General features: G+C 46.3%; 1 protein-coding gene across 8 annotated transcripts in view; it reads left to right on the top strand.

Annotated features, from left to right (window-relative positions):
- LOC138567561 (uncharacterized) overlaps positions 1 to 14,234 on the top strand; it is a 2,466,350-nt gene that overhangs the window by 819,471 nt on the left and 1,632,645 nt on the right. For all 8 annotated transcript variants that reach the window (XM_069645900.1, XM_069645903.1, XM_069645902.1 and 5 more), the window contains one exon: positions 9,828 to 9,911. In XM_069645900.1, the coding sequence (XP_069502001.1) occupies positions 9,828 to 9,911 (84 nt within the window). The remainder of the gene's footprint in view (positions 1 to 9,827; positions 9,912 to 14,234) is intronic.

Below are 14,234 nucleotides of genomic sequence, written 5' to 3'. Positions count from 1 at the left end.
TCTAGAGTATACCTGGTGAATAGGATAGAGAGGGGTACTTAACTGTTTTGGAGTAAATGTTTACTTTAAAAAACTTTATAAGGCACCACCACTCCCCACTGCATCATTTCTGAATACCTTACCTGAAGAAGCTATATATTGGCACTTGTGACTTTTTTGGCAGAAGGCCCCATACCATTTTAGGCTTTGACTTCATACGATGGAGGGAAGCTGTACTTGTGCTTATTCTGACTATTTCTACTATTTTTTTATTTTATTATGGTATTTATTGAGCGCAGACCTAATTCGAGAAGCAACACAGTGCTTAACAAAGGTATCCAACAATACAGATGCATAACGGAGCACCTATCAGAGGTAAGAACAGAACAGATATACAGCGGGGGTAGGATACAGAGGGGCAGAAAAGGGTAACGCTGTACCGGGTGTTGGGGAGGTGAGGGGCAGGTGGCATCTAGCGAGTCAGGTGGGGCGAAGGGCAACGTAATGGCCTAGGTGTTGAGGAGGGGAGACTCCTTGAAGAGGTGGGTCAAGAGTTCTTTTCTGGATTGTAGGAGCATGGGGGTGAGTCTGTTGTTGGCAGGGAGGAGGTTCCATAGTGTTTGGTCGTAGGCTGAGAAGACTTGTTTCTGGTCCTTTCCTTTTTGCAGCAGCGGATTTCAAGTCTACACGTGTACTGGCTTCTGGTGGTGCAGTGTCTGCCGGTGATGCCAAGTTTGTCTGTGAGGTACCTAGCTGACTTGAGGGCTAACTGCCTTATAGATGATGCAGCAAGACTTGAAGATGATTTGTGCATGTAGTGGGAGCCAGTGAAGGTCGATGAGGGCAGGGGGATGTGGTCATATCTGCATAGACCCATGATGAAGCGTGCGGCCATGTGTTGGACACTTCACAGGACCACAAGGGAGGGAGGCCTTGGAGGGATGCATTGCCCCCATCCAGGTGGGATAGGAACAATGCTTGAACAATAGATCTAGAGCTGTCCAGAGGGAGGAAGGGCTTGACTTTCTGCAGCAGGGAGAGCTGATCTCAAGCTGTCTGAGTTTTCTTAGCTATGCGTGCCTTGAAGAAGTTTTTGTCCATGTGGAACCTGAGGGACTTGGCGCAGGAGGTGAGCTCTGGTGTGAAGAACTCAAAGTTCATGGTCAATAGCCAGGTCTGTATGTCTGGATGTTTTGTGTTGTTGATGAGGAATAGGAATTCGGTCTTGGAGGGGTTGAGCTTCAAGTACACTGGACATCCAAGACTGGATCAGCGAGAGGCAGGTTTTGAGCCTATGGATGTCCTTGATGGAGTCAATATTGATCTAAAGCTGTGTGTCGTCAGCATATTGGTGGATGTGGATGTGGATGTTGTGTGTGGCCAGGAGCGACTGAAGATCACTGAGGAGAGGATGGAACCCTGCAGGACTCCACAGGTGATAGGTAGCATTGGTGATCTTGAGGAGTCCATCTGAACAAACTGTTGGTGGTTGTCGTGATGAGACTTGAACTAGCATAAGACAAGGTTGCTGATCCCCATTCGCTGATGTAGGGTGTCCGTAAGCTCCCGGTGTTCTACTCTGTCGAAAGCGGCCAAGAGGTTGAGTAGAACCAGGAGGCAGAAGTGGCCATCGTCAAGGATGGTTGAGGGTGTTGTCGACCCCCTCTATGGTTCCTGTCTCCGTGCTGCATCTGGGTCTGTACCCGGATTGGTAGATTTGTAGGAGATTGTTGGTGTTGTGTTGCTGCAGTTGTGCGGCTACCGCATTCTCTATGATCTTACCTAGGAAGGGAAGACGGGTGATGCAGTGATGGCTACCTAGGTTGTCGGGATCCAGAGTGGGTTTCTTTAGTAGAGGGAGGATTTGTCCTGTTTTTAGGGTCGATGGGAAGGTGCTTTGAGTTAGGGAACTGTTGATGATCTCCAGGTAGGGAAGGAGAGCTTCTGCAGGGTGGGTCTTGAGGATGGATGCTGGGAGGATGTCTGTATACAATGTGACTTTGAGGGTGGCCAGGGTTTCTGGCAAGTCCTCTTGTCAAGACTGTCTTGAATGTTGTCCATGGTGTGGGGATTTGGTGAGGAGGGATGTGAGCTGGGTCTGTGGATGCAGAGCTGGTGAATTTTGTCAATGAAGGTGTTGATGGCGGTGGATTTATCGATGGAGTGTGGTATGGCACAGTCGTGTAGAACCTGCAGTGATGGGCCGCTTTGAAGAGGGCTCTGCTTTTGTTGTCAACTTCTGCTATAGTAATCTGATAGTAGGCGGTGTTGGCTGTGTTGATTAGTTGTCATTGGGTTCCTAAAGTTCCTTGAGGAGCGCCAGGTCGGATGCTGTCCTAGAGCAGGGCCAGGTTTTCTCTGGTTTCCCGATTACTCTTTTGCTGAGGTTGAGTTCTTGTGTATACCAGGGTTCTGACAGGTTTGGTTGCAGGTGCATTGTTGCAGAGGTGCATGTTGGACGATGGAGACTGAGAGGGTGGGGTTGAGTGCTTCCAGTTGAGTCGCAGTTCGGTTAGGAGTGTTCGGTCCATGTAAGTTGGAGGTTGGCGAGGTCTTGCATGAGGGCTTCCACCGGGAAGTTCTTGAAGGACCTGAAGGTTTGTCTGAGTTTCTGTTCGGAGTGCTTGACTGGGTTGGTGTCCAGGATGTTGAAATGCACGGCTAGGTGGTCAGACCAGTCAAGCGGGAGAGTAGAGCTGTATTCGAGGGAAGATAGTGCAGTGATGATTAGGTTGAGGATGTTACCTTTCTCGTGTGTTGGGTCTTTCGTGTTCTGTGGGAGGCTGAGGTTGTCGAAGGCTGAGGAGATCTTCCTTTATCGGTTTGGTAGCCTTATTGCCTGGGAGGTTGAAGTCCCCTAGGAAGATGTTGGCGTGCATGAGGAACATGGTGACCAGGTCGGTGAAGTCTCAGATGGAGGCGCTGTGTGGTGTGGGTGGTCTGTAGATGAGATGGAAGGTGACTGTGTCTGTTGGGGAGAGTGGAAAGTGGAAGGAGAGGACTTCGAAGGAGCTAATGTCAATGTCAATTTTGTTGCAGGTCCACAAGTTCCTGTGGATGACTGCGAGGTCTCTTCCTGTCTTGTTCGGCCGCTCTCTGTGGTTGATGCTGTAGCCGTCTGGCACATGGACATCTAGGATGTGGGTGGAGGTGGGTGTCAGCCAGGTCTCGATGATGAAATGGCCTCACGGTCGTGTATAGTGATGAGGTTGGCAATGTCTGCTGCATGGGTGATAGACTATTGGACATTGGCGACCATCACAGTCCGTGTTGTGGATGGTGAGGGGGTGCTGATGGGCTTGGGGCTGATGTGGGTGAGGTTGCTGCACTGCGGGGGCCATGCCTTAGAGGAGGAGCGTTGGCGTTACCTGGTGGGGATAGCTTGTAGGGACGGAGGGAGAAACCCCATGTCGGCAAGTGCTGAGCTGTTGTCTGAGCAGGGTTCGGGCACTGGGTCCTCCGGGAACAGACTAGTCAAACAGGAAATGCCCTTTGCTTCGTCTGCCCTTCACTTCAGACGCCTGGGCGAGAGACGCCCTTGATCTCAGAGTTAAGAGACAAAAGGAAGAGGCAGGGCTAAGAAGGTGGGTGGGGCTTAGGCCATGTGATCTAGATCCACTTGCACCTGATCATCAACTGCAAAGCAAAGGAGGATGGAGGGCTGCTTTAGTAGGAGGAAAAAGGGCACAAAAACAGGAAGGCACAACAGTTTAAAGTGATTGACAGGTGGGCAGGGTTTGCCCATGTGACCTAGATCCATGTGCACCTGCTCACCAATTGCAATGGAATAAGGCTACCTATTTTCCTTACATCGGAGTACCCGTATTGCACTGGTAATTGATTCATATGCAATTGTATTCTCCTAATGGTGAATGTGCATATATATTATATATGGTTTTGATTGCCAACACTCACCTGTGATTTCTATATGCTTAGTGTGTAACTAAAGGCCTAATAAAGAACTTTATTTTGATATTCTCGCTGTCTAACTTGAATTATTAAGTGTTACTCTGTGTGGACGCACTATGGCCCTAGGCCGCTCTCACACTTTTCCTGAGACTAACCCTTGATTGCTCGCCTACTTTTCCTTGATTGGGTTTTGGCTAACCTCTCCGTGTCTTCCTGGTTTACCAGATGATTTAGAATATTTTAAGTTTCCTTTCCCACACACATCACGAGTGGCTGAGGTGGGTTTCAAATCTCAGACGGGTGCTAGAGCAATCCTGGCAGTATATGATTTGCTCTTTCAGGTGGGTTTGGACATTTTGACAGCCTGCCCAGAATTGGAGCAGTTGGAACAAGGGATAGCCTCTAAAAGGGGAAGGGAGTCAAACCCTAAGAAGGGGTCAGCGATTGCAGCTAGTACTGGTATATCAAAGTCCAAGGGGGAAATAGCACCCCAGGAAGATCAGCAGAGAAAAGTTATTTCAATGCTCCCTGAGATTCTGACACAAGTGCTTCAGAGTCTGGGAGTAGGCAGGGTGTCTCTTTAGTTGGGACAAGTGGCATTTCATGAGCTGGAACACAAGGGGTTCAACCTCCTTTAAATTGAAAACAATGAGGGAGGCTTTATTTTCTAAAAACAACTTTATCTTCCTGCGAGAGACTTGGCTGGTAAATTCCTTCCAGATGGAAGGTTTTAAAATATTACATCAGGAAGCGTCAATGCAGGGGACAGGAAGGCCGTTGGGGGGGCCTCTCTATAGCATGCAAGTCTTCCTTAATCGGGGAAGCATATGAATTAGCTGCTCACTTTTATTTTTTGACTCTCTGGCCACACCGTTGTCTATTGTAAGTATAGAGTTCCCGGGCATTCCTATAATAATGGCCAGTGATTTTAACACTCAATGTGTAACCATGCAAGCATCAGGAGAGGGGTCAAGGGAGAAGAGAAAATCCCAACTTCTTTGCAGAGTGGGACTTAAGGATGCTTAACAGATTCATAAAGGGGGACATCCCGGCCTCAGTGATTTGGAGTAGGGGCAAATCCTCTTCGATCCTAGATTACATTCTCCTTTCCTCTCAGATCTTTGATATGTGCACGCAACTGGAGATTAAAGAGGGCGGGACAAGTGATCACAATCGTTTAATGGCAGAAATGTCTTGAAGCTTTACAAAGAAAGCTGTCTACCTAAACCAGTCTTTTACACTGAATAATGTCAGGAACCATTTGGTCACGTATAGGAGCTGGGGCAGACGCCTGAATGTTAAACTAGAGGATTATCAGAGGAATACCTCAGTCAGGGAATGGAGGAATAGTTGTCCTCTAGGTTTCCATGAATTCCTGTGGTCCTTGGACCGGTCAACTGACCCAGACACCAGAAAACAGAGGGTACACAATCATTCATTCGGTCAGGTAACGTGGGAGAAAAAAAGAGAAATGCGACAAGACATTAGGGCCTAGAAGCAAACTACTCTTTCAAGAGGTCAATATGTAGAAAAGGCTCAACAGATCAAAGAGACTACATACATTGGTCCTGTCAACACCAGGCTGCACACCTTCAGAATGATGGTGAAAGCGTAATTGCGGCTCTTAATTAAAATAACTCTCATAATTTTTGGTCCATCATCAATAGCGAGGGGGCTGATTTAAATCACACTCTTATAAACCTGGTAACGGAAGCAGATTGGATTGAGTGTCTGATGTCACAATACCAAAGGGCACAGGGCACTTTTGGCTACAAAATCACAGATTTCCCTTGGGAGTTGAATTTTGAAGAGAGAGACGTAAGGGACTTGATTAAAAAAAAAAAGCACCATCTCACGGACGGCGGGCCCAAATGGCCTAACATATCAGGTATTGAAGGAAGACCTAGATATATGGGGAAAGGTCTTAACCCAGCTGTTCAAAGAAATTATTTTTAATAGAACACAGCCCAAGTCCTGGACCACTTAGATTTGTGTCCCCATATACAAAAAGGGCGACCGAACGTCTACAGCAAATTATTGCCCTATAGCCCTTTTGGATGTGGAGAGTAAATTGTTTGCGGGTCTAGTAGGGGAATTACAGAAATGGGTGAGGTACAATCGTATTATCCCCAAATATCAAACTGCTTTTCGGGAAGGGCCTTTCCACATCCTTAAATGGGACTTTTTTAGCGACCTTGATTGAAAATTTTGGCGCCGTGGTGGGTTAAAATCTCTTTGCCACCTGGATCGATCTCTCTAAGGCGTTTGACCTGGTCAGTAGAGACCACCTTTGGGCAAAACTTGATAGCCGGGGGATACCAAAACCATTACTAGCAATCCTGATCACTCTGTACAGAAACAATATGGTACGGGTGAGATTAGACAGTGAAGGTTCTCTCTCAAATTATATCAAGGTGGAAAGAGGCGTTAGGCAGGGTTGCCTGGTGGCACCCTTCCTCTTCATTCTATACCTGGCAGACATGGGAGAGAAGTTGGACAAATCTGCCTTTTTTAGTCCTAGGGTAGGAGACAGCACTCTGAACTGTCTTATATATGCAGACTATATCGTCCTTTTGGATAGGACTGAAGTCGGTCTACAGCGATTGCTGAATTCCCTAGAGTTATATATTAAGGAAAACAACGTCCTAGGTAACCCAACTAAAAAATAGTGTCTTTCAAGAGTCGAGGTAAACAAGGGCCCAAATATATCTGGAAAATGGAAGGACAAGTCATTCCGGTAGTCAAGGAGGTCCTTTATTTGGGCTTTCTCTTCTATGCGAACTGAGTTTGGCCCAAAGTGGTCAAGAACTCTTAGGAAAAACATATCAACTTTCAGCCCACATGGTCAAAATCATGAGGAAATATTGTAAGTTTTCAATGTTACCCCTAGTCAGATACTAAACAGCAAAGATAATACCAATTCTTCTGTATGGTTTGGAGGCAAAACCACTAATTTGGGACTTTAACTGGCTGCGCTTGGATGGAACCATATGGAAGAGGGTTTTCAGTCTTCCTTTGAGTCTTCCGATGGTAAGTTTACGGTACGAATTGGGACTCAAGTCTTAAAGGGCACGTGCAACTTGGAGACTCGTTTCTCTGTACTGTCGGATAATGGCCCCCCAATCAGACTCTCTTTATGAAGATCTTAAGTCTCATTTGATTAAACAAACATCTTCGCTCCTGTGTACACTTGGGAGATTGGTGCTGGCAGCCCTCACGGACTGTAGTAGTGACGTGGAGACTCATCACCAATCCAGATAAGACCAAGGGTACCCTTTTCCAGATGGACTGGATCCGCACTGTGAATCAAATGCGGAAACTTAAAGTGGGAATGCCCTTTCTCCTTATGATAAAAAAGGGGCTTTCTAGCAAGCTACCTGAGAAAGTTTCCAGACCCTAAAGTCAGACAAAACTTGGTTTACCCTATTACACACCTATTACACACTGGTGAAGTCCTGTCGTGTAGGGATCGAGGTAATGAGGGTAAAAAATTGTGCAAAGTCTGTGAGGACCCACGTAATCAGACCCGGAAACATCTTGTGATAGAATGTGAGGGTACCTGGGAAGTGAGAAAAAGGGGTCTTCGTCAAATAGTGGAAATCGAGGACTACCTCCTTTCCGAAATGTTCTGGGATAGGCTCATAGCGGGACAGGATGTGCTGTTAACCATTAATGTAATCGGGGTATTGAACGGGATTGGAATCATACCGTCAGCTTACTCTTGAAATGCCCCTAGAATAATTTTGTTTTGTATCTTTCTTCCTCTCCCTGGTAGGGTGCGTACCCTGCCTCTTCTTTTATTTTTGTATTTTTTGTTTTTTTGTTTCTTCAAGCAGGCACCTTTGGACCCCTTTTTAATTAGCTAGTTTTTAACTTGTTTTATGAAATGTTGTGGATGAACCTTTTTTGTATCTTTTTTAAGGAGGGTGGAAGGTACACATTTTGATTTAATTTTTTCTTTCTCTTCCTTTTAGGTTTTGGATTTATTTAATTGTATTTCTTTTTTAATATTGTCGAAATTGTTGATTTAAGTGAATTTTATCTTTTGTATGGTTTTGTGTAGAAATCGATTTTTCGGTTCTAATACACAACGTTTGTGTTTGGACCATTGATACCATATGGTGTTGGTCACCTGGATCATACCGACAATTATGTTGTTCCATTCTGACAGTTTTCTTTAGATAAGCCCTTATTTGTACTTCTTTCCCTGTATTTTATAGGTGTTTGGACCAAACCATTCCTTTTAAATACCGGAGTAAGACTTAGTTGAAACATACACCCATTATAACATTTATTGTTTCTCTGCTTTATCACACATATCCTTAGTATGCTGTACATATTGCCTGTTTGTGCCTAATAAAGAATATATTGTTGTAGTTGCTTTTGTGAATCTCTCTTCATTGAGAGGCTTGGCTCCTGCTAACTGTACTTCACATCAAGTCTACCTCCCCCTGAGTCGAAGCCTGACTTCTCAACTACATTTCTTTTGAGAATTTAGTCTAGAACCTCAGTGCACTAGTGGCTCCTTTAAGCTGGCCTCACAGAACCCCTCATTAGAACATGTTCTGAAAAACTATCAATAGGAGTTTTAAGGACTATTAATTCAGAGCACTGTAAACAAGGCTTCAAAATGTACAGGTGGCTACCACATAAGGCAATAATGGGTTATTTCTATCAAGTACTGGGAAACAATGTTGTCAAGTGCAGAAATTGCAGACTGAGCTCAAATCCGAGCTTCAACCTTTAACCAGATTGTGTGACCCTGGACAACTCACTTAAAATCATGGTGCCCAACCTATCAAAATAGCCGGTCCCTAAAGATGTCAAAATTGCAATGTGTACTAAAAAACGAATTCATGGTTTACTATAGTATTGCTCTATATATAAGAATGCTGACCATTGATGTTTTGCTCATTTCAAAGTCATATGTTTCTTTGCTCACTGATGGCAATACAACTTGAAAACCCTGGCCCTTTTCTAATCTCAGTCTGCATTCGGATTCAGGCTTATTCCTGGTATCTTCTAATTTTCATCATCTATCCATGCTATGGTGCGTGTCAATATGACTCCTTTATCCAAGATTGTTCTGTGTCTAGGTGAAATGTGTACCTTTTTCCTAAAGCAACAGATCTGTTTTCTGCAGCTGTAATACAGACTCCTAGCTGTACGTGTGAAAAGGTTATCCATACCTCTGCTAGAACACAGGCACCCTCCTTAATGGGCAGCAACTGTTGCCCTTTAAATTCCACATATTAATTATTCTGATTCCTGAATGGATGAAGGGCACCATAGAGCTTCAAGGGCACACTCATGCGTATTGTGATTGCTGCCAGGGCAGCATATTATCCTTTGGTTTATGATCGTGATGAGGGGCGTTAGGACCAGAGATTGTGAATCCCTTCATTTCTTTAGTTCAGGTATTTACCCAGCTGTGTCTGTGCCGTGCCCAAAAAATCTCTTATGGTGACCCTGAGTATATTATGTGGTGTATTTTACTATGTGTCTGTGTATGCGCGTACTTGCACTTTGGTTTCAAGCCCATTCCATCCTAAGATTAAAGTCCTACTCATCTGCCACACTACCAGATGCGAGTTGGGATTAAATGGATGGGCTCCCTTTTTCACTAAGGATAGGTTTGCCTGCGGACTGTGGTAAAACCTCCATAAAATCAGAGCTGAGAGAACGTACCCTAAAGGTTGCCCAGGCAGTGGTGCTGAAGTCACCCCATTCCATATTACCATGATGGTGTCCATCTTTGGTTTCATGTTACTGCAGGCATTTGGGCAACCATTGCCTGATGGATTTACCTGCGATGACGGGGTAGTCTTAAGCTTTGGTACAAGCTTAACCTCAGTTTATTCCTAAGGAACGTGGTGCCCCTTTTTCTCAGCCATTGAAATGAGTTTGAATTATTAGTATCTCTTTTCTCCCATTTTCAGGTAGCGACTGGTTGAAGGTCACTAGTGATGCTGTCCAGGACTGCACTGCAGATTCAGACATGGGGATTAACTCTGTGGCAGACGGTAAGCCATATCTTAAGTACGGACATAAGTTTGTGGAAACAATTGAGTTGTTTGCTGATTTGGATACATAGCAGGTGCTGCTCACAGTGGGATATCTGGTGAGTGGATAGAGCCATCTCATGACTGACTGACATTTCTTCATTCCCAGAAGCAGGTACTAACAGAGATATAGCTCCAAGGTCTGTTGTCAGGAATTCAAATGCACTATTTCTGAATATCAGTTCACATTTATGTATTTAATGCTAGAGGCAGTCAGTGAAACAGTAAACAGTGTTCTATTTTCTTTACCCTTCATATAGTGCAATCATTTGCTGCTTACAATTTAAGGAGTAGAGGTTAATACTAATACAACTTATTGTCTCTCATTATCAGGGTCGGACTGGGCATAAAAGTGGCCCAATGTTGCAAATGGCTATTCATTCCTTTTGAGACACTGTTTGAATAGTACCCAATGGGGAGTTATTTTAATAAAATGTGATGCAAATTGTGCATTTTGAAGAAATGTATTCAGCAACTCCGGTCAAAACTACTAGCCGCATAGTGAAGCAACTCATCAAACTTGCCCACATTGGCCTAAAAAGTGGCCCACTTTGACAAAAAAAAGTCCCACACCAGCATTTTGTGTTTTTGGTTCGACCATGGGCCTATTGTCCGATAGGCCAGTCCGAGCCTGCTCATTATATTGGAAGGATAATGATTTAAATAGTCTCTCAATGGGTTCTAACCTGTCACTCTGCTGAAGACATGTGATCAATCCAGTAGCCACTCTTGCCAGTTTCATGTGGATATTTTGAAGCAACCCTGTGGGAGGCCGGCTGACGAAGTTCGTCAGTGTGTGGGAGTCCATCTCCACCGACTGTTGGGTGCTGGCCACCCTGGCCCGCGGACACTCGCTGGAATTTCAAAAGAAGTGTCCTCGCATGCTTTCTCGTTCCCTTGGGACGGCCTGTTCCTGTACGCGTTCCCTCCGTTGCCGTTGCTGCTCCGTCTCATCAACCAGCTCAAGAGGTCCAGGATGATCCTCGTCGCACCGGCGTGGCCGAGGCAGATCTGGTTCCTGGACCTTCTGGACTTTTCAGCGTCCCCACCTATCAAGCTGACGACGGACGCGGATCTTCTCTCCAGAGAAGGAGGCGCCATTCTCCATCACGACCCGGAGTCGCTGAACTTGCAGGCTTGGCTCCTGCAGCACTAGAGTTTGGAGGATACGATATCCCAGCTGACTGCAGAGAGGTTCTTGCAAAAGCCAGGGCGTCCTCAACTCTCAAATGCTATGGACATAAGTGGAAGAGGTTCTCTGTCTGGTGCCGTGCACAGAAGATTACCCCTCTACGGATTACGGCCCCTCAAGTATTGCCGTACCTACTGTCGCTGGCCAAAGCTGGACTAGCTCACGCCTCCATCAAGATACATCTGGCTGCCATTTCCCGATACACCAGTACTATAGGACGGGCGTCCTTGTGGTCTCATCGCCTGGTGAAGGAATTCATGAAGGGACTATTCCTATCGTTCCCGCCGTTGAAGGTCTATGCCCCGGCGTGGGAGCTCAACGTGGTGCTGACCAGGCTCATGGGGCCCCATTCGAGCCTATGCATTCGGCGCCGTTGAAGTTCCTATCGTGGAAGACAGCATTCCTTGTGGCCATCACCTCCGCACGAAGAGTGTGAGAGATCCAGGCCCTATCTTGCAAGCCTCCATACTTGAGTTTTCACGACACAAGGGTGGTGCTGAGGACGCACCCCTCCTTTATGCCCAAGGTGCCGTCGGACTTCCACCTCAACGAGCCCTTTGTGTTACCAGTTTTCTCCCCGTCGCCTTCGTCTCCGGCCGAGAGGACTTTGCACTCGCTGGATGTGGCTAGAGCGCTGAAGTTCTACGTGGACCGCACAAAGAGTTTTCGGAAGACATCACAGCTGTTTGTGAACTTTGGACCTGTGAATCAAGGGAAGGCTCTCTCGAAGGCTTCCATTTCCAGATGGCTGTCCGGCTGCATCATGCACTGTCACCGGTTGGCAAACCGACCGCTGCCCGGCCGTTCGAGAGCCCATTCGACCAGAGCGATCGCTGCTACCACGGCATTCCTGTCTGGTGTGCCCCTGCTGAACATCTGCAGGGCTGCTACGTGGAGGTCGACGCACACCTTCACAAGATTCTACTGCGTCGATCGGGACTCCAGGGAGGAGTCCAGGGTCGGCCAAGCAGTGCTGCGCAACCTGTTTGCTCAAGGTGAGCCTGGTGAGGAGGTAAGAGATGCTTAATGTTGAGTTGTTGTATTGCTTAATGTTGAGCCTGTTGCCACCTCCCGTGGCATGTGTATACAGCTATGTATTCTTATATTCATGAGCATGTGAATCCATGCCAGACCCCATGCTGGAGAAGGAACAAGTTACTTACTTGTAACTGTTGTTCTCCAGCATGGGCTTGGCATGGATTCACATGCGAACCCTCCCTCCTTCCCCTCTACGGCTCTTCACTTGGTCATACTGCCACTTTACATGCTACCAAATCTGAGGATGGCTGCCAGGGGAGGGGCTTAGGTAGAGGGCAGTCATTGGCTGGGGGCAGTATGACCCAGAGATCAGTGATTGGTTACTACTAAGAAAGACAGATCACAAACGAAACTGATACTGATTTTTTCTTAACCGAGGATTCCCGGCCTGACGACGGGGAATATTCATGGGCATGTGAATCCATGCCAGACCCATGCTGGAGAACAACAGTTACAGGTAAGTAACTTTTTCCTTCCCATTCGTGGACTCACCAGTTCTCGCTGGTGTATTTTCCTCTCTATGCGTCAAACCAGGGACAGGCCATCAGCATCTCTTGTTATCTCGCCGCTTTCACTGTTCGGTCTCTTCTGCTCCACGTCAGGCTTCCATCAGGTAAGCAGTGTTGATCAACAGCTGCGAACGCCCAGGAGCCCTGGCTTGGCTTCTGGCATTCCTGCAGCCTGTCTTCTTTCACCAACAACCTTCCTCTTCTCCCTCTTTGAGCTGGATGGCTCCATGGCAGCTCCTTCAGCCCCATGGTCTCCTGGTCCCAACCGAGAGAGACAGCCTTCTTCTTCAAGCAGCGGCGCGCCACTGTCAGCTGCGTCCGCTGTTTACATTTCCTGGCTACAGGTATGCGCGCCGAACAACTACAGTGCAGCCTGTACTCTTTGTCTTGTAGTTATGGGAATGGTAGGCCATTCATGATGGTTTACGTACACAGTCTGGGTAAATGTTCTTTAAGGGCAAGTCAGCTCTGAGTGATTGGCAGGTAGAGTTTGAAAGTATTTTCATGAGACTTCCATACAGTTTTTGATGAAAGATCTTCCATGTTCTTTCTAAATGGATGAGGGGGAAGTGTAACAATATGCCATTAAGCCATTGGGTATGGATGGGATATTCCCAAGAGAGGAAGGGGGAATACCATGCATTGTCGGATGATGCCCTGCTACTTCCCCGCAGGTTGTCTCCCCCCATGTGAACCTCCCTCATATATCACCCCACCACTACCTGACCCTGATGCTGTCATCAGGGTCAGGTAGTGGCTGCCATCCTCTGTCCACATGGGGAGAGGATATACCCGGAAAGAAGGGATGACACCATTGTATTCATCACAATATCTTGCTAACATAATACTGCCCATAGCTCACACTGCTGTTGAGAAGATGCCAATTCGCTATTGAAATATTATCATATAGTGAAAGTTGGGCTGAGACTATTTTGTAAACGAGTACAAAGTGTGATTCCTTTCCTTAGATGCAATGTCACACGTCTTGGAATTATCGGGTGGTTTTTCCATCGATTTTTGGAGGTAAAGTGGAGGATTTACCTGATGCTGGAGGTAACTCTTCCACTTTACCTGAAAAGAGTTGGCAGAATTACCATTCGGTAATTCCACCAGTGGTAATACCACTAAAAAATACCCAGTCCCTAGGAAATGGGGATTTACACCGCCAAACCACCACTCGTAATCGGGCGGTTATATGGTAAAATGCCAGCTGGTGGTATTGCCCCCGAGACAACACCAAACCCGTAATGAGCCACCAATATATTGCAAACCATTATTTTGGGGTTCTCGTTTGTACCCTGAAGTGAATTGTATTTCTGTGCTTGACGCTCGTCCAATTGGGACTCCTACCACACCTTAGAATTAATACAATCAAATCCAATTCTGTTTCAGGGACCTAAAGTGGGGGAAAATATGTTGTATACGTTTATCCCAGGCATTTTAAAATTGCAAGGCAACACCAGCACACTGAAACTCAACTTAATGAGTAAAAATCTAACCTAGAAAGACGTGTTCAACAGAGTTTCACTGAAGTTACCAAGTTAT

This window comes from Ambystoma mexicanum, chromosome 2p, assembly GCF_040938575.1.
Source record: "Ambystoma mexicanum isolate Mex_15411 chromosome 2p, UKY_AmexF1_1, whole genome shotgun sequence".
NCBI lineage: Eukaryota > Metazoa > Chordata > Amphibia > Caudata > Ambystomatidae > Ambystoma > Ambystoma mexicanum.
The sequence above is the reverse complement of the archived record's forward strand: the minus strand, read 5'-3'. Positions and strand labels throughout refer to the sequence as shown.